At 48.3% G+C, this 27,873-nt stretch overlaps 1 protein-coding gene across 4 annotated transcripts; it reads right to left on the bottom strand.

Moving 5' to 3' along the window:
* Window positions 1-27,873, bottom strand: OTULIN (OTU deubiquitinase with linear linkage specificity). Of its 4 annotated transcripts, none has more exons than XM_058715936.1 (7): window positions 27,564-27,873; window positions 20,613-20,689; window positions 15,297-15,391; window positions 11,537-11,680; window positions 6,810-6,935; window positions 3,221-3,490; window positions 1-735 (listed from the first exon to the last, which is right to left on the bottom strand). In XM_058715936.1, exons 1-7 carry the CDS (start codon window positions 27,737-27,739, stop codon window positions 541-543), a joined length of 1,083 nt encoding a protein of 360 aa, XP_058571919.1. In that variant the 5' UTR covers window positions 27,740-27,873; the 3' UTR covers window positions 1-540. The 4 variants fall into 4 exon arrangements, with proteins under 4 accessions (XP_058571919.1, XP_058571936.1, XP_058571929.1 ...); XM_058715953.1 differs by lacking the exon at window positions 27,564-27,873 and adding an exon at window positions 27,143-27,448 and having other exon boundaries at window positions 20,613-20,685; XM_058715946.1 differs by lacking the exon at window positions 27,564-27,873 and adding an exon at window positions 26,246-26,780.

Below are 27,873 nucleotides of genomic sequence, written 5' to 3'. Positions count from 1 at the left end.
TGCTTAGGATAGCTTTAATGAACATGTAAGCCCGAACCAGTGCTCAGTAAGACTATCAGAGGACGTTATGACTGTGCCCCTAACAGGCTCCGCCTCAGAGTTAGGCCACGTAAGCCGAATTGCATAGGACGGGCACTCCGGAGACCCATCACCCCCAAAACCAAAAATTACTATCTTGAGAAAAAACTGAGACCTAATTTACATTAGAGAGTCTGCTTCTGAGACGTGAAGAACACACTCCTCTCCGAGAGGCGTCTCCTCTGATACAAAAGGTTTGTTTTATGGAGAAGATGTAGTTTGTACCTTCCAAAAGAAGTGCTCTGAAGGCCCCCGAGGAAACATATTGCATCAGAGAGGAGGGAAAACCCCTGGTTAGTTCTAACGACCAAAAGCCGTCCTCAGAACAGCCCAGTCCAGCTTGGCTCGCCCGGCCCAACAGTCCCCGTGGGTCACCCGAAGAGACCTGGAAGCCCGCGGGCCGCGGCAGGGAGCTGCCAGGGCACCTCGGCCGTGTGGCCGGGCCGTCCAGGCACGCGTCCCTCACAGACTCGTCTCCTCGCACACTCTGACGGGGATGTTGTAGTGCCGGTCGTCCTCGGCGATCAGGGTCACCACCGGCCAGTCCGTGGGTGGGTCGGTGGGGTAGACCGTGATGAATTCTTCGGTGCTGTACTTGGAGAGCCGGTACACCCGGATGGTGTGGCGCACGGCATAGGCAAGAAGGAACATTTCCACCTGGGGAAAAGAGCCAACGGGTCTGTGGGGGGAAGCTGTGCTGAAAGACACAGTCCCACCTGCTCCCTCCCAGGCTGCGGGCAGCAACCCTCCTTCCCCGCCCTGGGCCCGGCCCCCGGTCTTTCCCCCACAGTTGTTACAAACAAGCAGATCATCAAAAATGGACTCACCGTCCGGTAAATCAGGGACTTGTATCCAGAATGTATGACTAACTTTTATAACTCAACAATTAAAAAAGCAAACGACCGGTTTAAAAATTGGGCAAAGGATGTGAAAAGAACAGACATTAATCCGAAGAAGATATGCAAATGGGCAATGAGCACCTGAAAAGTCATCAGGGGACCGCAGACCGAGGCCACACTGAGCTACCACTTCACGCCCCCCAGAACAGTTAGGATCAAACAGGTAAGAACGAGGCACAACCACTTAACAGGTGCCAGGTTTTCTTGTGGAGTGATGAACATGTTTTGGAACTCGACACAGGTAGTGGTCATACAATGCTTAAATGTACCAAGAGCCACTGAGTTATATACTTTAGAACGGGGTTAATTTTATATGAACTTCAATTAAAAAAACGGGGGGGGGGGGGGCACGTGGGTGGGTGGCTCAGTCGGTTACGCGTCCGACTTTGGCTCAGGTCATGTTCTCACAGGTTCGTGGTTTGAGCCCCATATCGGGCTCTGTGCTGACAGCTCAGAGCCTGGAGCATGCTTCGGATTCTGTGTCTCCCTCTCTCTGGCCCTCCCCCTGCTCACGCTCTGTCTCACTCTCTCTAAAATAAACTTAAAAAAAAAAAAAAAAGAAGTACATCTTAGGTACATACCCAAGAGAAATGAAAATATGTGTCCACACAAGAAACCTGCATATAAACGTTCATAACAGGATCATTCAAAATAGCTAAAAAGTACAAAGACCCCAAATGTCCATCAACTGAAGAATGAATGTGATACAGCCATACGATGGAATACTGTTAGTGATACACGCTATAATATGGATGAATCTTGAAAACGTTTTGCTGAGTGACAGAAGCAAGTCACAAAAAAACACGTATTGTATGATTCCATTTATAGGAAATGTCCAGAATAGGCAAATCTCTAGCAACAGGAAGTGGACTAGTGGCTGCCTAGGGCTGGAGGGGAGGGGGAATTAGCACCAATCATTACAGGGTTTCTTTTTGGAGTGATAAAATGGCCTACAATTAGACTACAATGATGGCTGCAAAACTCTGTAAAGATACTAAAAACCACTGAGTTACGCACTTCAAAAGGGTAAACTTTATGGTACGTAAATTACGTCTCAATAAAGCTGTTCTATTTTAAAAATGGACTCGCCATATGACAGTAGACTTTGTGAGGACTCAGAAAGAACGAACTTCGGTCTAATTTGCAAACCAGCTGCACCAGACTTTTTACTGAAGGCAAGCGCTACGGTTCAGGAGACGTAAGCAGCCTACACTGCGAGTGCAGACACTTTTGGTAAGTCAATTCTGCCTGACCCAGCAGTGACCTTCAGCCCTTGCTCTTTCTTACACACAGAAAAAGGTAAGCGCAAGTGGGCAAGTGGGCCTCGTAAGCACAAAGGGAGCACTTTGGATGGAAAGCCTTCAATGCTACTTTAATGGCTGGCTGTTCCACCAGAAAGGACTTCAGCTTTTCAGGATAATATAATGAGGGCACTAAACACAGTGCACGGTGTGGTGAGTCAGGGGACAGTACCGCACTGGGTCTCCGGGTAGAACTCCAAACTTAGCATCTCTGTAAAAGATCCAAGAGCAGGCTAGTCTCTACTGGCTAAGGTGACTCCATTTCTATTTTTAAAGGATGCTACCTAATACAGCTACAGCTGCCAAGATTAAATAATAAGACCCTTTGCTTCACGTATCTGTAGCCTACCAGACGCGAGGGTACTAATCCCGTCCAGCATCCCGCAGAAGCCAGCCCCGGATGAAATCAACGTGGTGGTTACAAAACAGAGCCACAGTTCTTTTGTACCCTTGTACCCCTCACTTGAAAAGGTGGGTGGAACTAATGCTCTCCCCTTGAGTGTGGGATGGATCTAGTGACTTGTTTTTAACAAACAGAATACGGTGTAAACAACAGCGTTTAGCTTCCAAGATGAGATCACAAAACACATTTGTGGCTTCCTCCTCGCTCTCTTCTTGGATCACTTCACTTTCTCAGAGAAGCCAGCCATCACATGTCACAAGGACACTCAAGTGGCCCTACAGAAGGGCCCATGTGTCGAGGAACTAAACCCTCCTAAGCTACCAATGAGGCCTCCTGCCAACAGCCGGGGGAGTGCGCCACGTGGGAAGTGGATCCCCTAGCCCAGTCCAGCCCTCGGATGACTGCAACCTCCCGAGACCCCCAGACGGAATCACGCAACTAAGCTGCTCTGGAGCCCTTGACCGACGAAGGCTCTGAAATTCCGTGTGATGATTGAAGCTGCTGCTTTGGACTAACACACTCCCGAAGGCACAACTCACCTGTTCAAGGCCACCAGTGTGTCCCACCTGGTTTAGGTGGTTCCTTAGCAGCTGTCCAGGATCATTCGATGTGTCCCGAGCAAACAGAAGCACAGAGAAAAATGGTACTTCCTTTCCCTTCTCTTTGTCATCGTATAGTTCAATGGCTCTGTTTAGCATTAGAAATTTTACAGCTTCATAGAGGCTATATTCCTCTTCCTCATTTGTGAACAGTTCATCGCAAGCTATCTGCCTCGCTTCAGCAGTTCTCAGTTCTGCCAAGCCTGCCCACTGCAAGAAAGGTGCATAACAATTACACGTCTGTTCTAAGAAACCCTGGTATACTTCCATACTATGTGCACAAAATTATTTTCCAAGTAGGCAACCACGGATCATGCACCAACATTCACAACATTCAAGTTTTTAGCTCAAACCATGGTACTCTTTAGACCACACAAATTCCTTATTCAGCTCTTCCCCCATTAATTTGAAACAAAAGTACAAGGTACTAAGAAGGCCTAAGGCCGTGGAATGGAACTTTCAACTCCCCTAAGATCCTAGACAATGGAATCGAACTAGTCAAGGGGCACCTGGATGGCTTCGTCAGTTAAGTGCCTGACTTCAGCTCAGGTCATGATCTCACAGTTTGTGGGTTCGAGCCCCGCATCAGGCTCTGTGCTGACAGCTCGGAGCCTGGAGCCTACTTCAGATTCTGTGTCTCCCTCTCTCTCTGCCCGTCCCCTGCTCATGCGCACTCTCTCAAAAATAAATAAGCATTAAAAAAACAAAAGAAAGAAAGAAATTGAACCAATCAGAGATACTTCTGGAGGGAGGCGCCTGGGTGGCTCTGTCAGTTAAGCGTCCGACTTCAGTGGCTCGGTCGGCTAAGCGTCCAACTGCAGCTCAGGTGGTCGTGATCTCACAGTTTGTGAGTTTGAGCCCCGCATCGGGCTCTGTGCTGACCGCTTGGAGCCTGACACCTGCTTCAGATGCTGTGTCTCCCTCTCCCTCTGCCCTTCCCAGCTTGCACACTCTTGCTCTCTCTCTCTCTCTCTCAAGAATAAATATTTAAAAAAATTTTTTAATTGAAAAAAAAAAAGAAATAGTCTGGAAGAGCTAATAAGGTGCATGTGAGGCTGGTATGTGAAGCCGTGAAGGGTAGCTAAAATTACTTCTCCCCTTAAGGGGTTTCCAGGAGCACTGACCACCCAGAAACAGCAAGTCGAGCTGCAAAAACGAAGCTGGGCAAGGAAGACTATGAGGTCTTTTGATTGTTAATTTACTACGGTCTTCCCTCTAACTTCTTAAAAATATACCTGGGAGTTTCAAATGCATATATCCACTCAGGAAATGTTTACTGACTCCTGATTAAGAATAAAGCAGAGTACTAGGTATTCAGCTAACAGTGGCAAACTCTTAAGTGAGCGAGAAAACTCAATAAACATATGCGCTTTTAAGTTCAAGTAAATGAGATGAGATACTGATGTGAAACTAGTCCTTTTTTTTTTTTTTAAATGTTTATTTATTTGAGAGACAGAGAGACAGAGAGAGAGCAAGCGCACAGGAGGGGCAGAGAGAGAGGGAGACAGAATCCCAAGCATGCTCTGCACCTTCAATGCAGAGCCCAATGCAGGGATCGAACCCACGAACAATTAGATCATGACCTGAGCTGAACTCAAGAGTCGGACACTTAACTGACTGAGCCACCCAGCTGCCCCAGAAACTAGTCCTTATGAGTAACCGGTAACTACTGCCCCTCTCAAAAACCATTAAAATTCTAAATTCAACAGTAAATTTTAATGGTAATGACTGTACCACAGGATTCTCTTCAATATGTGGCTGAAAGCTGGAACATCTCATATTTTCCAGAAGCAACCAAGCTGGCAGTCAAGAGCATGGCTCTAGAGTCAGAGAGTCAGGATGGAATGAAGGCCTTCCCACCAAGCAGCTGGTGGCATTAACAGACATCTTTAAAACAGGAATAACACAGCAACTACATTTCGGTAGTTATGAGAATTAAATAACCTACTTAATAACCTAATTAAATAACCGTGTTTCACAGACAGCCTGGCACATGAGAGGTACCAGTTATGTTGGCTTAGATTATTAATGAACAATTTTAATGTCACTGTGAACTGGAATCACTTGAACATTCCCAAAAATGAGGATCTAATTATAGCAGACACAATTGATAAAGCAAAAATTGCAATTTCACAAGACCTTAAAAGAGACAAAAAGGAAATCGTCACAAGTGGGCAAGCTGAAGAGCCTTCCCATTCACTCACACAGCCAGAAACCTGCTCTCGACCTTCCCCTAACCCAGATCCTGGGCAAGCACACGTCTCCCTGCCCCAAAAAGGCTGTGCTCTATAAACCCCAAGCTCCACTCTAAGAGGCAAAGAGAACAGAATCCCTATTTCCTTCTCTTGTCACAATTTCTTTCTCTCTAGACTTCCTTCGACAGTGAACTTTCCATCAAACACTTGTGTCTGTTAATAAAAACTAAGCTCCAGGAGGTCAAGCCCTCAGCTCATTTACTACACAATGTATTTACCAAATGCCTATTACGTGCCAGGCTTGGTACTCAACACTGGGTGAAAAGGAACGAGCAGGACAGTCTCTCGTGGAGCTCAAAGTCTAGCTAGACGGCAGACTATACTGGGGGAAACAGATCAACATCTGGCGGAGGAGCTAAAGGCCTCTGGAAACCGGAGCCTGAGTAGTTCAGTCCATTAAGCGTCCAACTCTTGATTTCGGCACTGACAGGTCAGAGCCTACTTGGGATTCTCCCTCCCCTCTCTCTCTGCCCCTCCCCTGCTTGCATGAGCTCGCTCGCTCTCTCTCCCTCAAAGTAAACAAACTTTTAAAGGGAGGGAGGAAGGAAGAGAGAGAGAGAGAGAAAAAAAGACATCTGCCACCCCCTTAACCAGTCTCCCTCCCATCTACAAAGCCTGGAGCCATTAGCAGGCCCTCAAGCCAGGGTTCCTGGTGAAGAAAGCCTCAAGCAAGCAGCCTAGTGGACAGTGTGGGCCAGTGTGCAAGGACATCCAAACCCCATGGAATACTCCAGAACGGGAGTATTTTCTTAACCAAATCACTGGGAATCAGCCAACCAAGTTCTCCCTATAATTCTGTTTCAGAGAAACCCTCAGGACAGTTTTCAAAAGACAAGTTACTGAATTTACTCACCAGACAATCATTCAGGAATGAAAACAAGTCTAATAAATATGGACAGAATCTTAAAACATGAAATTGGGAAGAACTTAATAAAGATGCACTTATATCACGGATAATATTGTAAGAAATACAGACTAAATACAGACTATCCCTGAAGCTTGTCAATATGACTTAGAACAAAGACTACACTTGTTTAAGGTTTCCTTTGAAGAAAGTTAAACATTTCACTAAACATAATAATCAGTGTTATTTCCCCATCTTACCAAAGACTTCACAGGAAGAGTTTGTGTTCGTTTAAATTATGTTGCCTAAAAACCTGCCACGGGCATCTGGCAATCCACTAAGCGAGCACTGAGAATTGGTCTGCTGGGGCAATCAGGAGCGAGAGTTTTGCACTTATCAGAGAAAAAGAAAAAAACTACATGTTCCAAACCTTCTTCCTTAGCAGTGTGAGGGACTCCTTAATTTTATCAACCAGGTCCTCGCTCTTCCCCTCAAATTTCAGTCCAAGTTTCCACTGCTTGATCCAATTGTATTTGCTTATGAGTTTTTCCGGTAACTGGATTATCAAGAAACAGAGAGATAAAGAGGTGTTAGAACCAAGAAATCCATCACAGGATCCTGCAGAAACCACAAAGCCTACAAAACCTACCTTTGTTTCCAGAATTCATTCCTGCACATTTGTCTGGGTTTGGGATGGAGGGACCTAAATCTGGAATTGTGAACTCAGAAAGCACCACCCCCCTCCCCCAACTCCAGGAGGCTGCTGGAGTCAAATGGCGGTTCTGGTTGAGATACAAAGGCACCATTCAGCTTGCTCAGCTCCAACCACGGCCAGAACATTCCACAGCACTCTGTGAGGGCACATTAGGGCAGGGTCCACATCGTGTCTTCACAAACCACACAGGCAGCTACTGGGCTCAGTGGCAGCCTCCTGCCGTCCCTAATGCCCAACTTAGGAAGGCGCTTCAGGCATGCAAGATGGTCCAGGATAAAGTAAAAACCTGATTCTTTCCTGATTAGAAATATAAAGCCTAATTTCCAGTATTGCCATATATCCCCAAAGTTTTGATATTCAAAAAAACAATGTGTATCTAGTTTAACCTAAGCCTGATCAATATCGTAAGATAAAGAACACCACGGAGAATAAGGAGCAGAGCTAACAGCCGCGGTGGCCTAGCTCATTAAAGAAGTGACAGCTGACCTACTACTTTGCCTGGTTCCTTTTTTTTTTTTTTTCCTGGAGGGTGTTTTATTTTGTTTTCCCCTAATCAACAGAAGCTGGAGTCTGAGAGGCAAGCTGGGACACAACCCGGTCGATGACGGCATGGGAACCCTGACACTCCCAACAGTCTTGGGTGTGTCACAAGAACATTCCTAATTAGGCTGGGCACAGGCATGTCGCTTCCCTGCTATAAAACCCGGAAAGGAAACGACAGTTCACCTCCAAGTCAAAGGATCGTTAAAGGAGAATTAATTCCTATGACATCCTACGTGGAACGAGAGAGCCTGTTCAACAGTCCCGAACACAGGTTTAAATGAGGCCACAGGCTCAGTTCCCCAGGCGTCTAAGACTCTGAAGACCTTTTCCCAAAGGGCGATTCCAATTTTACCTTCTCAGTCTACAGCAATCATGTAAACCAAAGGTGGTTTCCTTTCTGCAAAAAACAAAACCACACAGGGAAATTCCTCTTTAGGTAAAGTTACCCCAGGGACCACGATCCACACTCACTCACTAAGCGGGGCGGGGCTGCGTTCTCCCCATTTCCTGTGACCACCCCGCCAAGCGGCCCAGCTCCGCACCCACACTGCCCAGCATTTGGGCAACGTGTGCGCCGTTTTGCTGCGAAGCTTCAGTTCCGCTTTCAGATCTGTCACCAGAACCTAAAATGCCCTCAAGTGGCAACAAGTCGAAATCACAACTGGGCACAAGGAAGTGCAAAGAGCAGGAAATACCCGCTACACTGGGAAAAGGGGTACAGAGAAGCCCAGAAGACCATCTGACCGGCACAGGACGCTGTGCACGTACCTAAAAAGCGGGCACCACACGCAAGTGAATTACTTGAAAGTCCCCAACGTTCTAACTACACACAGGGAACCCCTGACATAAAAGTCCGTTTCCTCATTCCTTCCACGCACGGGCGGGCGAACTGTTGCTAGGAAATGCCCTCGCTCAGGGGCGCATGCCTCTGGGAGACGTGGAGATCCTGGAGAAAGCCCGAGAGACAAGGTGTGAAAAAGAAACAACGAGGAAAGAATAATGCAGCTGGAACGATTTATTCAGAAGAAAAAATGGATCTACCTCTAAACGCTTTCCAGAGTCACGGAAAACAGGGAAGTAGCCATTCTTTTCTACCACGTACACAGATGCTGCACTTCTGCTAGAATGAGGGAGACTCAAGCAAAAAACAAGACTGAAACAAGAAACCAGGGTTGGACGCGTTTCAGAATAAAGTCGGTGACCCGCTGAGAAGGAGTCCCACTTGTGACTCCACAACTGCCCGCCCTCTAGCAAGTGTCCACAGTCCTTGGCACCATTGCCATGATCAAAAGGACTGTAGGTTAACAACGATGCACCCCCAAAACGAACGCATGAAGAGAGCTCCGATGTACAAACACTGTCACAGGTCCCACCCGTTCAGAGACATTCTAAAACTCAGCGAACGTGCCCTGAAGGACAACCCCCTCTCGGGGACCGAGACATGCCCCAAGTCTAAGAGCAGCCAGACCGAGCCACCTCTGACACTGGGGTCAGGGTCAGGTGGTCCAGCTGTAGTCAAATACCGAGACTGGGATCTGGAGACAGGGGCCCCGAGCAGGGTAGGCGGAGAGAGGCAGTGAGGGCAAAGCTCACAACCCCAGGCTGAGACCAAAGCAAGGCCAGGGGAGAGTGCAAGGGCTCGGACTAAGGGGAGGAGGGTCTCTCAGTCCAGCTCTCCTCTCTCCCTTTTACGTTCCGAAACCGAGTATGTTCTAGGAAAGAGGGAAAAGGGCAAATGCTACAGAGAACAGATCTCAATCTGCAAACAGAGGCAGATACAGCCAGCTAAAGGGTGCATGTCCCTTGGTGACAACATATGGCTTCTCTGGGCTCGCCCGGATTCTGGATGAGGTCAAGAGATGCTCCGCAGTGCCTGGCCTACGGCCCAGAGGCCGACATCAGTTCTCAGTCCACAGACTCATACAAACTTAGGTGTCCCAGGACCTCTCTGATCCCAGAAGCCGAAGGGGCGGGTTAAGGGAGAGCCGGTGCGGTTCAGGAGAGGCCGAGTATGTGACACGAGAGTCCCTTGAACCTGCCTGCTGAGAGCGGCTCACCCGTGTCCCCAGAAGTGGTCAATGCTGTCACACTCCTAAAAGCCCCACGGACACACGGTAACCACAGGCGGTGGTGCCATGAACAAACCAGGACACACGACTGTCGCTGGACACAGGGTGGCGGTCAGAGGCGGTCGGGGCGCATCAGAAAGACCAAGGAGCAGGGTGAACGGACACAGACTGGTCACCGGCTCCGCTCACGTGTCCACAACCGCAAGCCCACGTCATCTCTCACACAAGAACTTCAGACCAGGCTGTAACGGCAAGCGGGGTTTCGCTTAGAATGACAGGATACATGTCATCCTGACGTATCAGGAAGATGCATGAGAAACGACTTTCGTACCAACACTCCTGTAAGACTGTCTTGTTCTGCAGCAACAGACTTCTTAAATATCGCGCGATCTGCTTCTCTTAAGCAAGAGTGATCGCACATTTGGATTTTACAGTCAACAGGTGACTGATCACCGTTATAAAAGCAGTGTGTGGAGACAGACAAACCCCCCTCCCGAGGCGAGGCGGCCCACGCACCCCCCCCCCAGGCCAGGCCACGCCCCGCTCCGCCCGCACACCTGGTCACACCCCACCTTCTTCCAGGCACGCGGCGCCACCCCTCGCTCCCGCAAAGAGGCTCCCGCCAGAGCGGACTTTCCGAGGGAAGACCGGCGGAGGGGCCGGAATGAGAGCCGGAATGGAACGGCCTCCGTGGGTTGTGCCCTTTGAGGCCGGGTGACCCCGCGCGTACCTAATCTCTAGCTCGGCTGCCACCCGGCTTCCTCTAAGACATCTTCATTCCAGGCAAATACCCCAGCTGCCTCAACAGTTCCTAAACGGGGGCAGTCAGCTCGGTCACACTCGCATCGGTACTGGGGACACAGGCCCAGAGCTGTACCGTCCTCGACACGGGGTCTGACCAGCCCGGTCCCAGACGGGACTGTGGTTCAGCAGTGTTCCTTGAGGACACGGCTTCATTCTCACTGCCGGCCACACATCACGGGGCGGGGGGGGGGGGCTGCCGACCGAACTTGCGATCGATTCATCCTCACATCCTTCCCAAGCTGCCGTCAAGGAAGATCTCCCACAGCGAGCCCTCTTGGGTTTTGTTTAGTGGTCTGTTGCCGCTGCTGTTGTTTAAGCACGGGACTTCGGATTTTCTTCCAACTAACGCCTTATGACCAGTTCTGCCCAATCATTCCTGCCCACCACACTCTTTTTGGGTCATTCTATCATCCAACCTATCACGTGACTCCATCTGCTGTGTGTTGTAGGCACAAGCCACGATGACACAGCATTCTGGGGTGTCACTACCACACTGCAGATTTAAACCAAAGACGGCCAGGCACGGGACGCATCCCCCGACCCTCACCTCCCACAAAGCCTCTCGACGGCCACCTGCGGCACCGATCCTCTTAACGCCGCGGAAGGTGCTGACTTCTCGCACTGAAGCTAGAACCACAGAAACCTGCCTTCTAAAACCCCAGCGGGTTCTCAGATGGTGCCACATATAGCCCGCCTCCTACCGACACCAACGTCGAGTCGAACTGCCCATACGTGGTTTTTACGAACTATAAACACCAGCTCTCTTAATTCATTCTCAATTAATCCTTTGTTCTTTACTTGAATTGTTCAAATAAACGTGATGGCTCTTCTCTCCTGGGAAATAGCAACGGCTCTTGGTCCTTCTAGCATGCAAAATCATCCCGGCCACACGAGAACGGAGAAACCCACATGCCGACGTCACGCCGCGGACAGCACCGGCAAGGAAGGAGCCCAGGCCGAGGCGCGAGCTCTTTCTCACGAAAACGATGGAAACATTACGGACTCAAACCTGCAGCAGCAGCGTACCAGCGTGAGCTCCGGGTCCTGCAGCCAGGACGGCAGCGCTGCCGGCTGGCTCATCGCCTGGAACAGCGTGGCCCTCAGCGCACAGTAATTGTCTCCACGGACTCGCCGTATAGAGGTGAACTTCTGCGACACCTCCTCGTAGCCCTGGGTGGAAGCATCAAAGAATTCAAAGTGGGCATTATTGACTTCGGAGGGTAGGGAAAGTTGTATTCCTGTGGGAAAAAACGTGCCCCCCCCCCCCCCCATCGCTGGAAGAACGAGAACAGGCTGGCGGAGGCCTCCTCGTAAACTGTTCCCATTCCGGTTTTTATTAATCCGAAGAAATTAACAGATGCTAGTACTGTACAAAACATCAGCATATGTAACAGATCCAACACACGAGAACATATAAATAATATATCAAATATTATGAAAACACTTCCAGCCCCTGGAGCTGGAGTTAGATGTCCCTTTTCTACACAACTGTTGTTGACACTTATTGATAACCAACTTCTGAGGGGTTTAAGCTGTGTTGAAAGGGACCCTAGCTCTAAAGAAGAGATAGGAAATATACAGATATATTCCTATATTTCCTATAGAGAGATATATTTCCTATAGAGAAATACAGAGAGAAACGTACTAAGTTTCCACCTCCATATTTTTTTTTTTTTATTAAAAAAATTTTTTTTCAACGTTTTTTATTTATTTTTGGGACAGAGAGAGACAGAGCATGAACAGGGGAGCGGCAGAGAGAGAGGGAGACACAGAATCGGAAATAGGCTCCAGGCTCCGAGCCATCAGCCCAGAGCCTGACGCAGGGCTCGAACTCACGGACCACGAGATCGTGACCTGGCTGAAGTCGGACGCTTAACCGACTGCGCCACCCAGGCGCCCCTCCACCTCCATATTTAAAAAAAAAAAAAAAAAAAAAAAAATCCCTTGGGGCGCCTGGGTGGCTCTGTCGGTTAAGTGTCCGACTCGCTTTCGGCTCGGGTCATGATCTCGCGGTTGTGAGATCAAGCCCCGTGTCAGGCTCTGTGCTGGGCGTGCAGCCTGCTTAAGATCCTCTCTCTCACTCTCCCTCTGCCCCCCTCGCACACGTGCATGCTCTCTCTCTCTCTCTCAAAAAATAAAATAAAATAAAATAAATAATAATCCTAAGGTTCCATGGTATACTTAAAAAAGGTCCACCACATGCTAGAAGATATGTGGATAATTCCATTAGACTCTTTAAAAAGTGGATTCAAGTGTCATTCTTATTCAGTCTGGAAGTGAAACGAGGAAATGAAAATGATGAGTGACATAGGTGTTCAGTCACTCAAACACAGCCGTCCAAATGGACCATTTTAAAGCCTACTCCAAAAGCAGCCCCCATAAAATGGTCCATAGGCACCGGGCCAAGCTGCTCCTGAGGCCCGAGTGTCAGGATCCACTTTGCTGCCTCCTGCACTTCTCTGGCCTTGTCCTGTGGGCCCTGCTGCCCATCTCACTCATCCTTGACTGTTGTCACCTGAAGCTCTGCTTCCTCCCCTGCACTTACACAAAAGAAGGAGCATCGCCCTTAACGTGGGGTGGACACCATGCAGACTGTGCCCAAGTACGGGACCCTCATTATTAGTTTTCAAGGGGCAAGTCACAGGATGATGTTCTAAGTGGGTGTGAAATGATTTCTTTCCAACAATAAAATTTTGCGAGTTGCGTTTTCACTTAGTGGTCCAATCACTGCAACACAGTAAGGGCCCACCGAGCACCTCTTCCCTTCGGTGGACTCCCAGCTCTCCTGGGAATACTCGCGATGGCTAACTCAACGGTAACTGCATCTTTCCAAATGCACCAATTACTCATGCTATTTCAGAGGTGACTCAAACTTCTAAAACTAAATTTGGATTTATACACACTTACTTCCAAAAGAATACCCAAAACAAAAATAAACCATAAGATAAATAAGGGCAAAAAAAAAGAACCGAGACACCCAACTGTTACCAGGCCCCTGAGATGCTCTAATTACTGCCACGGGTCCCAGAGTGACACTTTTCTAACTGATGTGCCTTTGGTTATTTGGTCACTGAAAGAGTCCAACTACATGGTCAAATCTTTCTCTAGAACTACGATTTTAGCATGAGTTGCAAAATACGGAATATGTGGATACCCTTAATAGATACGTTCAATTATGGACCCAGAGGTGCCAATTGTTAGAACAGATCCTTTAAAGAGTCTGAGGTCATGAAATAAAATTGCAAGTCAAGGAAAGCATTTCCGGGGAAGATGAGAAGACATATGTTAGGTATCCAGCCTCCTGGTTGTCTAGTTTGATATGGGGCTGTTTGGAAAACCTCTAAGCGGACAATACACGTATTTGGCAGATGGCCTCACAAACTTAAATGTTCATGGTCCCAGATATTTCATGAGTGAGCTCTCCACCAAGTGCCTGAGATGTGAGGAATCTACAGTTCAGACTCGCAGAGAGCAGAGCTAAATTTGGCTCTCAGAGCTTTAAAAGTAGCAGCTACATTCTGAGTAAGGTCAGCCCATTGCAGGGCAAGCATGAGCAGCTGAGGTGCGCGTAGAAGAGGCATGACCGTTTCTATACAAACAAGCTCAGGGGTGCCTGGGTGGCTCAGTCGGTTGAACGTCTGACTCCTGGTTTCGGCTCAGGTCATGATCCCAAGGTCATGGCATCGGGCACAGTGTCGGGCTCCACAGTGAGCATGGAGCCTCGTTAAGACTCTCTCTCTCTCTCCCTCTGCCCCCTCCCCCACTCCCACTCTCTAAAATAAAAAATAAATAAAAACAAGATGTAAAGAAAAGAAGAGATGTATACACATATTTTTAAATTTTAAACCCTAAATAACACAGATCTAAACAACAACAAAAATAGACACTCCTATCAAATATGACAGGTCAATATCTCTAGTACAAAAGTACATTCAAAGTCATAATGTAAATAATCCCAAGAGAAAAATGACCAAAGGATAAACCCAGAGGTCATAAGAGGGGATGGAAGTTTTAGGTTGAAACTGCTTTAAGTAGCTCAGAAATGGTCAGAGTAGCAATTCCACATCGTTCAACACACTAAGGAATATTGGACTCAGGGTCCATTTGAGGGGAGAACCAACAGGGTGCTGTGGTTGGCCAGTACGCACTGCGGCGGGCCAAGGGTCCAACTGAACGATAACCCAGCCAGTCACAGCAGGACCACGTCATGGGCATCCCCAGTGTCCCACAGCCTCAGACACTACCTAGGGGGTATCAATCTATGCAATGGGACAAGGAGGGGCAGCTCCAGGGACACCCTAAATAAAGGGAGCAGTTCCAGATCCCTTTGCATAAGGAGTGCAGGAGAGCCCAAGCCCCTCAGACAGGAAGGCATGAAACCAAACCCAGGTGGGGACAGCAGGAGGCAGGGCATCTGCTGGTCCCTCCCTACGGCTTTTACCACAACAAGCCAGAAGGACCTGGCCCCGAATGACCAAATGACCCCAAGAGGACAACCAAGGACTGACCCTACTCTGAGCAGCACAAATCTATATCTAACAGATATGTTTTTCCAAGAAACTAAGTTGCTGAATAGCTGATACTGACTCTGTATTAATACTATGATTCAAAACAAGTCCCTTACCTTTGGAGTCCGTTTCCTCATCTCTAAAATTAGAATAGCGATATTTACAACGTCTAATAGCGGTTGTTGTAACTATGTCTAAAAATATAAAAGGACACACTACGTAATTACTTATGACAGACTATCTGAAAGGCCTGAACTGTGTGCGTGTAGGCACTGTACCTTTTTCATACATGTGGCTTTTTGTGTATTTCCCCTCCATTCTTTTTTGCAGTAGTCCATGATGTCCATTTCAGGAGCTACACTTAATCTGGCTTCTGTTGAAGAAGCAAAAACAGGGGTGGGTAATGAAACAAAGCACAATCAAAACAACAGACGGCTTTACTCAGAGGTTACTTCTTCTCTCACTTCATTCCAAAAAGACCCAGAATCCCCCCAACCTCCCACCATCACCTCACTCCTGGATAACCTGGAGGTGTTCCAGTGGGCCTCCCTCGTCACCATACCTCACTCTCCACACAGCAGCCAGACACTTCAAACTTGAGTCAGACAACAGCCATCACCCCCGGGTTCTGAGAGCCCCAGAACCCCCTGAGTGGAATGGATGTCCTTACTTCCTACCAAGGCCCTTAGGTCCCACCCCCGCCCCACCGCGGCGTCTCTGGCCCCTGCTCCCACCCCACCTGCGGCCTCGCCTGTACTTCTCCGACACACCTGTGGGCCTCCGTCACTCCCTACCTACCGGTCTCTGCTCAAATGTCACCTAACACCCCTAGGTCCCGATGCCCCCCGCACACCTTCACTCTATTCCCCTTCCGCTGTTTTGTTCTTCTTCTTGGCACTGATCAACACCTGACGTATTCCTCTTTCCGCATTCCTCCCCTACATGCCCGCACCCACGGACACAATAAGGCATAATTCCTTGACGGCAAGGGCTTATTTTGTGTCTCAGCTGTGATCTTAGCACCTGGCATTGCACTGCCACAGGGTGTCCTAGAATACTGTTCTAATCAAATTAAATGTGCACGTCTCAGCCGTGAAAAAATACATCTACTGGTTTTTAATTAGTTTTTATATCCATTATACAAAGAGATAACCGCTACTTTAACAAAAACTGTATTTGTCTTTATTTATTTATACTCTGCCTGATCCCAAAAGGCTGTAAAGCTGCTGACAATAAGCCAGAAGCTAACGGAGCTCTCAATGTTAGCTGAACCACCGACCTCATTTGACTCGAACGATACATTAAAAATACGACTTGCAATCAGACAAATTATACAATAAAAAATGGCTTTTAGATTTGCCTTATTTAAAATATAAGGTATGGGTTTGATTTGTGGTATACATGTATGCACGCGCATGGGTGTGTGTGTTTTAGGAAGAAAGTGAAGGAAATTCTCAGGCACATCTCGATCTCCTTTTTAAATTATTGAAGAAGTAAACGTCAGCGAGGAAATTAGGATACAAACACAGAAGTACCTTACAAGGTATTTACTCCTGTGGAAGGAGTAAATTAAAAACACACTCAGCCCAATTCAACAAACATTTACTGAATGTCTAACATGTGCCAAGCACTGAGCTGGAAACCGGGGTCACGAAGGCCCTAAGACCCTGACTCTGTCCTGAATGGGTCTGTAGACGGAAGGAGAAAAGATCACAGGCATTCTTCACAATCCAGGGTGTGATGGGTAGAGGCATGAGTAAGGAGCACAAAGTCCTTTCTGCAGATAACATACACACAATTCTCTGTGGCCTAAGTCAGGACCGGCTTAAACGTAAACACACCTTGAAGCATAACACACAGACACCACAGTTCTCGACGCTGCACAGCCAATGCTGCACAGCCAATGCTCAAATGCAGACCCATCGGTGCTTAAATTCAAAAACCATTTTTTGAGCGTCTATGCAGTGGAGGGAAGAGTTCCTCGTATCTGCCTTCTCACTCACCTCCCCACAACGTACAAGGAACTGCAAACATCCAGAATTGAGGACACTGACTGGGCCACGATTTTCCACCAGGCAGTGTTGTGAGCCTGTCCGGACAGCACACGTCCAGCTCAGGAAGGACATCGTGGGAACAAAGTCCAGCCCTCCTGCTCTCCCAGCCTGCGTTCCTCATTCCTGCCCACACCAGCGAAAGCCCTGGGCCCCGGGCAGGGTGGGCCTGGTCACCGGCCCAAAACCAAGAGGAGGAGGAGGAGACCTCACGAGATCGAGAGGACGAGTCACAGGCCACAACCCTGTGCTGAACGAGAGGCCTGCGGGAGGCAATGAGGGTTGGGAAAGGGAGGACCCACACGGCTACTAGCATCAAAATGACACTCTAAGTCCCTTCCTGCAGCTGTTCTTGGGAGGAAGGCTCCAACAACCTCCGCACGCCCTCCTCTAGGACAGGAGCTAGAGGCGCAGGACAGGCAGTGCCTGACCTCAAGCAGCTTGCTTTCTTTAACTGCAAACTACAGACTCCGTTACTATTTCCAAGAACGAACATTGTTTTTTAAACGTTTGTTCATTTCTGAGAGAGAGCACGCACCAGCGGAGAAGGGGCAGAGACGGACGGAGGATCCAAAGCAGGTTCCATGCTGACAGCACAGAGCCTGATGTGGGGCTTGAACTCCCAAACTGTGTGATCGTGACCTAAGCCGAAGTCAGACGCTTAACCAAACGAGCCACCCAGGAGCCTCAAGAAAGAACATTTCAAATGGCCAAAAAAAAAAAAAAAAAAAAAATCCAAAGGAGAAACTGAAAACTAGGTGATAACCAGGAGCTCAAATAACCAAGAGGTCTGGTCCTAACCCCCATACGGTAACAAAGACAAGGAGTCGGAACCTGGAAAGATGGGCACTTCAAACTGAACTTCAGAAAGCTGGGACTCTCAGTCAAAGGGCAGGCTAGGGCAAGAATCACACTTTTTCTGTAATGGGCTAGAAAATAAATAACGTAGGCTCTGAGAGCCGTAAGGTTTCTGACACAATTACTCAACTTTACCATGTGTGAAAGCCATCACAGACAATACGTAGACTAAGAAATTCCACTAAAACTTGGTCAAACTAGGTGGCACATCAGATTTGGCCAGGGAGCCATAGTTTGCCAGCCCCTGGGCCCTTTTGTTAATGAAAGGTGTTTTCACCAATAAGGAGAGAGCAAAAGAAAACTTTCTGCATTCGTCCGGGCTCTGGCTTGGGAAAGAGGAAGTCTCCCAGAGAATTCATAATCACAGGCTGGCTCTCATACAGGGACAGGGCGGGAATTCAGATTAGCCCCAAGACTCTGGAGGTTCAAGTTTAGAAATCAACATAATGTGGCCCAAGGTTGGTGGCACCCCAGGTGCCTAGCGGGAACAAGGCCCAACTCTCTCACGCTCGAGGCAGGGTGCACGAGCCCTGTACAGAAATGCAAAATCTGAGCTTGCAATTCAAACTTCGAAAAAACAAGAAACAAGCAAAACCAGCACATGGCATAATTAGACCTGCTAAGACTTTCGGGGAATGAATTGTTCAGATCCAGGAGACTATGTTTTAAACGCCCAAAGAAATAAAAGGAGTAAGAAACATGAGCAAAGGGCAAAGAACTATCAAAAAGAGACCAGGCAAACCTGAAGGGAACACAGAACGTTTTTAAAAAGAAACATTTTATTTTTAAATCTCTACACCCGATGTGGGGCTTGAACTCACATCCACAAGATCAACAGGTGCACGCTGTACTGACTGGGCCAGCCAGGCGCCCCCAGAACTTTTCCAAAAAAGAAAGAAAAGAAAAGAGATCCGAAGAAATAGTACAGAATGGAACAGGGGCTACAAGAAAAAAATCTACGAAAGGGCACGTCATGAAGAGCCTCGGATGACTGAAGGAGGCCAGCACACATCTACTTAGAGTTCTGGAAGGAGTGAGCAGAGAGAATGAGAAGAAGACAATATTCAAGAAGATAATGGCTGAGAATTCTCCCAAACTGATGCAAACTAGGCATCTAGGGATTCAAAAGGAAGAAAACCTCAAGCAGTATGTTTTTAAAAGTCCACTCTTCACAAGACATCAGAAAGAAACTGCAGAAAAACACGACACATTATCTACACCAAGGGTTGGTGTGACCGCAGTACTGCCACTCCCCCAGAAACAAGACAACGGGATAGTCCTCAAAAAGGTCACAGAAAACACCTGCTCGTCTGGAGTTATTCAACAACAAAGTGAAATAGAGAAGTCTTCCAGCAAACAGAGCATCCTACCAACAGACCCTTAAAGAGGCACTTCCCAAGGATCTTCTTTCAGGAAGGGCAACGAACCCAGAAGGACTGAGATGCAGGAAGGAGTGTAAAGGGATCCACTCCGGCCTCAGACTAGAGCTGGAAATGACACAGCTCACTGAAAAGCTAAAACACCCGCAGCACGTGGAGGGCGACGCTGGCGGGCAGAGTCGAATCGCCGCAAAGCGAGCCAGCGGGCCCCACAAATGCAGCAGGGACACCCAATGACGAAGGAACCGCTTGCTCCCCAGGAATACGACTAACCAGGAAGGCCTCTGCGTCCAAAGTGAATCGTGTGCAGTGGCAGCAGCAGAAACAGAGCACCTGCGGAAACTTCACGGAGGACGGAGCGGTGCGGCCAAGGAACGCCCCTGACTGGACGCCTACAGAGAACGTCTTCGAGGGCTAGCACGGTAAAGAGGTCCACCAACTCCTTGTGAGGACAACTGAAGGAAGCCTTGAACATGATCAAAAACCCCGCTTTGTATCATCTGTTCCTAATCACGCACATGACAATTACCTTTGTTAACCATAAAGTACACAGCAGTTAGTTCTCAAAACCGACCGGCGGCACACTCGCGTGACACAGGTCATGAGAGAGACGGTGGCGCTGGTGGATCGTTTATGGAGCATCCCCCGAGTGGAGCACCCCCACTCGGCCCCGGCGGGGACCAGCCGGGGAAGGCCCCACCGGCCATGCGCCCGGCGGAGGAGGCCGGGGGAGGCCAGGGGTAGGGCCTCACCCTAGAGGCAACGGGCCCGTGGGTTCTGGGCGCGGTGAGAAGAGCAGGCATAACTGAGCAGAAACACGGACAAAAAGCCATGAAACAATCAGAGGATTCGGGCTACTGATCCCGTGATCGTTCTTTCTCACAAGCCGGTGGCATCCACGTGGCCACCTGCATGCCAAGACGCATGGAGCCAGCTTCTCCAGAAGTCCTTCCGCTGGAAAGGAAACGTGCATTTCAAATCCAAACTCTCCCTCTAAGAATATGAGGGAAATCATGAACTGAGGGAGGTGGCGTCACGAGATTAAGCCAATCCGCACAGTGCGAAAATGATACGAATGTAGAGAACGCAGGGAGGATGTTGGCATGAAATTTTTAAAACCTCAGGAACCGGTACTCCCCAGACATACCTCAGCAAAATGGATAACGAGACGCAGCTAAGGCCACCTGCAGAAGAATGTTTCCTAGGAAGCAGGTCTCAGTATTTTATGGAAACGGATACAGCGATTTAACTGCATTTTCTACTATAAATAGTAATAAGTCTATGAATAAAACAATTCCAAACATACCTGATAACCCTCTTTCATGTATAAGTAATTCTTTCTCCTTTTCTATTTCATCCGCGTCACGATACATGTCCTCCTCACTGAAATCACACCAAATTAGACATTTCAAAAATTTGTTGCACTGACATTTTCCCTCTTATCACAGTATGCGCTTGCTTAAAAAATCTGTAAGACACGAAAAGTTTAACTTTTTCCTGTTACGTGATGATGGCTGAGAAAGTATGGCTCTCAAATCCTGGTTGCACATGTTGCTATCACTCCACAGTTTCTCATGTCACAAGCAAATTTTACAGACACTACTTTAGAAACAAGGACAGGAAAACGTCAGTTATTACACGTCCTCAACGCTAAAAGCCCTCCCAAGGCTCCTCCTGCTCCCTGGCCCCCACGCTCACACTGCCACCACGTCCTGTGGCGCGTATCCCTACTGTCCCACGTACTTGAATTGCTGCCAACCTGACTGACTCGAGACTTACAGGACAGGTTCCTGAAGAGTCTCCAGTCTCATCTAGTGACTGAACGAGAACCTACTACGTACTAGAGAAGGAAGAAAACCCCACGGGTGCTGGACGAGGATTGAAAAAGGGTGTCTCCTTTGCCCCGCGAGATAAACCACAACCTGACAATGATGACAAACAGAAATACCAGCTCTATCTTGGCTCAAACCACAAGACACGTGAAAGCCCCCACAGTCCCAAGGTGGACCAAGAGCAAGTGACAAGAGGACAGGACAGTCTCCATGCCGGTGGATGGTACGACCAGTAAACCCGCAGAACCCCAGAAAGGCTCAGGGACCAGAGGTGCCAAGTACTTCTCAGGGTGCAGGAGACGCCCAGAGCTGAAAACAAGGAAACTGGCTGGTGCACACGTAGGGTGAAATCAGACCCCTAATTCCCTGCAGTCCCCCCCCCCCCACCGGTGACAGCACAGCCCCAGTCCTCACGCCAGACAGAGGCTCCAGGTGCCAATGAATCACAGGAAGGGGTTAATAAGGTTAATGACAAATAAGGAATTAAGCGACCGACCCGAGAAACTCCCATCCCCGGTGACCGCGGCACCCCAGCTCCCAGCACATGGCCCAGCACGGCAGGGGAAAGAGGAAGGAAGAGGTGAGCGGGAGCAAGAGACAGAAGGGGTACTGAGAGAAGCAGACCGAAGTGGGGAATTTAACAAACCCACCTTCTCCCACGTCACTGAAACCCTACGATGGCTCCCAATAAGCAGGCAGGTCTACACGTGGACCTAACCCGCCGCTCTAGCCTGCAGGCCACGGTTCCTCTCCGCACAGCCACGCTTCAGTCCAAACACCGGACCAACACCAGCCTCGGCTTTTACACCTGTGACTGGCTCCATCCGCTCCCTCTGCTCGCACGGCTCCCTGCTTAACACATCAGGACACACGCAGCACGGGCGGCCCCGCCGCAGAGCGCCGTGGCTAGCGTGGGGGCCCGGAAGTCACGTCAGGGTTTAGCCGCTCCTTGGCACCTTACAGCCCCGTGTGCGGGACCGTGGAACTAAACTAGCTGTGACTCTCAGCACCTGGATTTAACTACCTGTGAACAGTAGACAGTACTCTCCTCAAAAGACTGTTGTAAAAAGACACATATAAAACACGAGCGCTCTAAAAAGTTAGCTATTCTCCTTCTCATGCTACGGCACTGGTGCAGAGTATTAATAAACGGTTTGCCCGATGGTCATTTCCTGTTCCTTTTTTTCTTTCTAAATAAAGGCGATGGGGTGTGTGTGTGTGTGTGTGTGTGTGTGTGCCTATTTTTTAAAACACCGTGGGGCTGAGGGGACATATTAGGAAAAGGTACTTTCCATGTGCTCTGACCCCCGTGAGATTCCAAGTAAAAGGTACGGTGTCACCCAGGGAGCCCACGCCAGAGGTAGAAGCAAACAGAAACCAGATTCGCGGGGACCAGACATCAAACGCCTAAAATAAAAAGTGACTAAATATGTTAGTTCTTCTTTCAATAATTTTGTGGTAACTTCTGGCCTCCTTGCTAGCTTTATCGAACAGGAGAGAACTTGATCCTGTAAGACAAGCATTTAAGTGAACCACTTTCTTGATCATCATCAGAAGCATGTCTTCAGGCAAGCCACTTCCCTAATCTTGGCCTCCGTTTTCTCATCTTCAAAGCGAGAGGAGTAGACTAGATCCGTATGATCTACATGGTTCCTCTTCGAGGACTTAAGTTCTAACACACTATCGACCTATGTGTTGTTAAAAAAAACTGTACTTCAGGCGAATTCTGTGGCTACGCCGCAGGCACACTTGGCTCTACTTTTGTCCTCTTCCTTTTTAACCTGCAAAATAACCAAAGTGCAATCAGGACACCAGTGCCCAGAGGAAGTTCCCTAAAGGAGCATCTCTCAGAACAGCCACACGTACAAATTGGCACCAAGGCCAATAGGAAAGGAACAAAGAGAAGTCAGCATGAGAACAAAATGCAAAGGGAAGACAGAGTTGGAGGAAAGATTATTGGAAATAAAAAGCAGTGATTCGAGATACACAAAAGCAGCAAAGCAGAAACTGACGAATGGGAGGCCAGAGCACATTCAAATTACTTTAGCCACAATCAGATTTCACTCAGAGCCCGTGCACAAATGTTTGCTAACGTCCCTAGCCCCCAAGGACAAGCATTCAAGGACATTTGCTAACTTCACAAAGCCACCAAGGAAATTGTAATATGACCTTTAATTCCTTGGAGAGAGAATAAATTTTAAGTTTAAGCAGTAAGTTCCATTAGTATGGTCAGAGAAGAAGATATTTAACAGCCAAAATGAAATAGTCCCCCAACGTAAGGACAATCAACTGGAAAGAGAGAGAGATGTGACAGCAAGAAAAATAAAAATTTTAAGAAATTAGTTCACTCAATATATTAAAGCTGAAAATGATGACAAATGAAGCATTTACCAATTTATTATAAATACATACGTACTATTTATAAGTGTATTATTTATTATTTGTGTTTTTGTTGTATATTAATTATATTTAAATAGCTAGAAGCTTGAATTTTTGTTATGAGAAGGGAGGATAGTGAAATAATGAAAAGAAAAAGGATATTACGTTGTAAGATAAAATTGTCAATGCTGGTCAGTTTCAGAAATTTGGTAATTTTTTGTGTTTATGAGTCAAGTTGGAGTAGGAATGGGGAGTGTCTACCATTTGGCACTAAAGAGGCCACCAAAGCCCAACGACTCAAATGATCACCACCACAAAAGCCTTCCTTCTAGAAAATATACCGATAGCTAGAAAACTAAGACAAAGTCTTAAATGTGACTTGATTTTTGGGGGACCATGGCATTCGTGAATCACGCTCAATTACACAACTCAGTTAAATTTCAAAACCAAAATCCTAGTAAGTTCTACTTAGAAAATTCCTAGAAATTCTTAGTTTAGCACCATAATGTTATTTTAAAGTGTATATTTTCAAGCCCCCGTTTTCTCCTAAGCTAGAGATGAAATATTTTATTCTTAATATTAAGGCAATATACATGATTAAGTTACATGACTTTGCATACTAAATTATAATCTCTCTTGCTCTGTTTAAAGACCTGAATTAACAGTAAGTTTTTGAAAACTTAATTTAAAAAGGCTTACTACAAACAGACAAAATTATACTATTGCCAAGAACAAAAGCTATAAACTAAAAATACATCGGTCAGTGAAGCAAGACATTTCTGCAAAGCCAATTTTTCAATTTCTGATACAAGTAAACAGGTTATATGAAAAAAAGTCAATTCTAACTTCTATGCAAAGCTAAGACAGCATGTTAACCACTCACCATTATGAACATTTGCATTAAGTTCCCCTCTGTTGCCTAAAAAGGCTAAACTGAGTATGACTTTGTTCGGCTCTCTGGACTTGAACGCTGCGGTTCATGCTTAACTTGGCCTATCCTAGAACGCCAATGGCCCAGGCAGTGTTGGTAAGACAGTGTCAACCATGGGACAGCAATGTACCTTCCCACAAAGGCACAGGAAAAGCAAAGACCACTCAACCCGGCCTCTCTCCACCACTTAGCGGCTGTAGAGATGGGTGAACAACACATCAAATGCAGGAAAGTACCGGCACCCAAGCCAAAATTCCACCTCCCTTCTGCAAGTGGACTTTCCATGACTGGCTCATGCTACTCCAGAGGTATCTGGGGACAACCCAGACATCCTCAACAATGAGGTTGGAAACAAGCTTTACATCCAGGTGGGAGAAGGGGCAGGAGGGAGTAGCTGTTACCCTATCAAACATACCCCGCAGGAGGTAAGGAGGCAGGTGGGAAAACACATAGCAATACCCAAGAACAATGGTTTAACAACTTGTTGTTCACAGCCCTTTTGAAAATCCACAGCTTTCATCAGAAGCTCAGCCCAGAAAATACACGTAAAATTTCACCTTCAATTTCAGAGGGGCTCACAGACACGCTCTCCACCACACACAGTCCTAAATTCAAACCATGTGCCACCATCAGGCGGACAAAGAAGGGCCTCGAGGGGCGCCTGGGTGGCGCAGTCGGTTGGGCGTCCGACTTCAGCCAGGTCACGATCTCGCGGTCCGTGGGTTCGAGCCCCGCGTCGGGCTCTGGGCTGATGGCTCGGAGCCTGGAGCCTGTTTCCGATTCTGTGTCTCCCTCTCTCTCTGCCCCTCCCCCGTTCATGCTCTGTCTCTCTCTGTCCCAAAAATAAATAAAAAATGTTGAAAAAAAAATTTAAAAAAAAAAAAAAAAAAAAAAAAAAAAAAAAGAAGGGCCTCGAAGCAGTCTTGCTTCTCAATTCCCTAAGCATGTCTAGCCTGGCCACCAACCATGTCCCAAGACCATCTTGGTCCTCAAGATTACCTTAGCTAAGGGCAAGAAGTAGATACAGCCTAAGTCTTGAAATGGAGGGGTAGGGTGAGCAGGGGATAAAGCACGGCCAACCTGCTCATAGGAACAGTGAGGAAGCTTCAAGAAAAGTCAACCAAATCTGGTCCAAGACTTCTTCAAGTCAGACCCTAAGTCATCTTGTGAGCCATCCTTAAGGCCTGCCCAGAGGATGACAACCACAGCTCTCAAACAAGCTAGGAGAGGTCGTTATAAATCATGTTCCTCTGCCTGGTTTTGCTGAGAAAGCCAGAAAGAGATGGGGGTGAGGTTCCCACTGAGGCATCAGGGAACCTGGCCCTCAAACCTCTTCCGTCTCCCTGGCCGAGCTGCACCTCTGGAATCTGCACCTGTTTCCTAACGTGTAAAATGACAAACCTAGGCTGTTTTTTTGTCTTTGGTTTTTTTCCAGATTCCTTTCAGACCAAGTCTGTAATTCTACTGACAGCAGTAAGAAGAGGTGTGCCTCAAAACCTTTTGGGAAAGAGTGCTCCTCACCATGACCTATTTCCCCAGGTTCCGACTCAGGAAACTTGCCAAATAATTATGCATACTTTAGGAACATGATTCTGGCTCCAAAGTTCCTGCATCTCACGGGGGCATGAGAATGCTGGGGCCAAGGCTAAGGTGCAGCTTCTGGGGGGCAGGGTCTCTAACCAGGGAGTCACGGCTCAGACCACCAGGGCAAAAGCAAGGGAGGAGCGGTTAGAAACCAGCATGAGCTGTGGAGGGGCCGAAGCAGAAGGCACCCCCACCTCCCCCAGCCTACTTTACCCTCTGCGGAGTCTGCAGTAATTCTCCAACCCAGAGAGCCAACCTGCAGCCAGAGAGCACATCAGCTCACACGTGGGTCTGTAGAGCGGTTTCAATTTTAAAAATCAAGGTATTCCATTAAAAAGTCAGGGTACTGGGATTCTTTAAATACAGAAAATCCAGCAAGCAGAGGATAGAACCTAGTGGACTCTGACCCCAACAGCAATGGACACAGCTATCCAGGAACCAATGGCCCACACCTGGCCAGCCTCACTCGCTTAGGTTACCTGCACAGCTCCTGGGGTGGGGGAGTTTGCGACTGCCTATTGCAAAGCTTTCCCAATAGCCATTAACACATGAAGTGTGGATACTACCATCCCAGAGGGTTTAGATGCTCAATAAACGAGAATGTCAACGCCCATGATAAAGAACCAGGCACAGGAAAGTTATTATAATACACTAGCTGTATACCAGGCCTGCCAAACACCCCTTTTTAGGAAATGCCAAAAAAAAAAAATCTAATTTGAACACACCTTACAATTCAACTTGCCAGCCAATTAAGCTGTCAAAATAGTTATGAGTGCTTTCATCAATTCTGAAATGCAAAGACATTTATATGTGCCTAGAACCTGAAAGTGTGGAAAAAGTTGCAGCCTTCAAGTTTACACTTCGCTTCCACCTTCCCCCCCAGACCCTTGCTAAAACTATAAACTCTTCCAACTTAAGCTGCCTTCTTTACAGTTCGCTAAAAAACTGCTCTAACCAGCACTATCTTTCGTGCTTAAAAGTAACGGGGGTGAGGGTGGGGGTGGGGGTGGAGAGGAGGAGAGCTTGTTAAGCTACTAACGGGCAAAAGAGAATTGGGTCAGACTCGGTCCAAAGTCTATTCAACAGGTGGGGCGTTCATCAAGCGGCAACTTGCCTTCCAAGAACAAACTTGTCGCATGGTTCAGTTTTCTTTTGGCTGTGACAGAAGCAACCTTACTTCCTTCCCCAACTAGGTCGGAGGAAAGATTCACTGGGAGTTAGTTATAACAATACGCTTTTCCGGTTTGTTTCCCAAGTTCCCGGAGCTCTGTTTTAACTTCGGAGCAACGCAGATGTAAAAACAGAAGGCACTGGGTGACCAGGACTGTGAGCCGGACCCTGCGGGGAAACCACCTGTACGGACACTGGATGCAAGTGTCTTCGAATTCCTCTCCGTCGCCGACGACCTTACCCCGAATACAGGCGGCGAAGGGCTCTTAGCCGGCTACTCCCCAGCCCACCCCACGCCCAGCCTTCCCGAGGGGACCGACCCAGAGCCCCCGCCCGCCCCCGCTGCGCCCCCGCGACTCACTGCTCGTCTGGGAACCGCACCGCGGTCCGCGGCTGCCCGCCGGCCGCCGCCTTCCCGCCCTCCCGCGCCGCGGCTCTCGCGGGGCCCGGGGACGCGGCCCCCGCCTCCCGCGCCGGCTTCTCAGCACAGCTCGCGCCCGGCCACGATCCGGGCTGGGGCATGGTGCCCCGATTCATCGGGCCGCCGCCGGCCGGCGGCGGCGACGCCGGGGTTCGGCCGCCTCCCAACGATCCGGGGCCCCCTCCCGTCGGGGCGCCCGGCCGTGGCCGCCGCCGCCGCTGTACCGCCCGCCGGCTTCCGAGGCTGCGCA

This window comes from Neofelis nebulosa, chromosome 1 (assembly GCF_028018385.1).
Source record: "Neofelis nebulosa isolate mNeoNeb1 chromosome 1, mNeoNeb1.pri, whole genome shotgun sequence".
NCBI classification, from domain to species: domain Eukaryota; kingdom Metazoa; phylum Chordata; class Mammalia; order Carnivora; family Felidae; genus Neofelis; species Neofelis nebulosa.
This window is presented reverse-complemented; position numbering and strand designations above follow the sequence as displayed.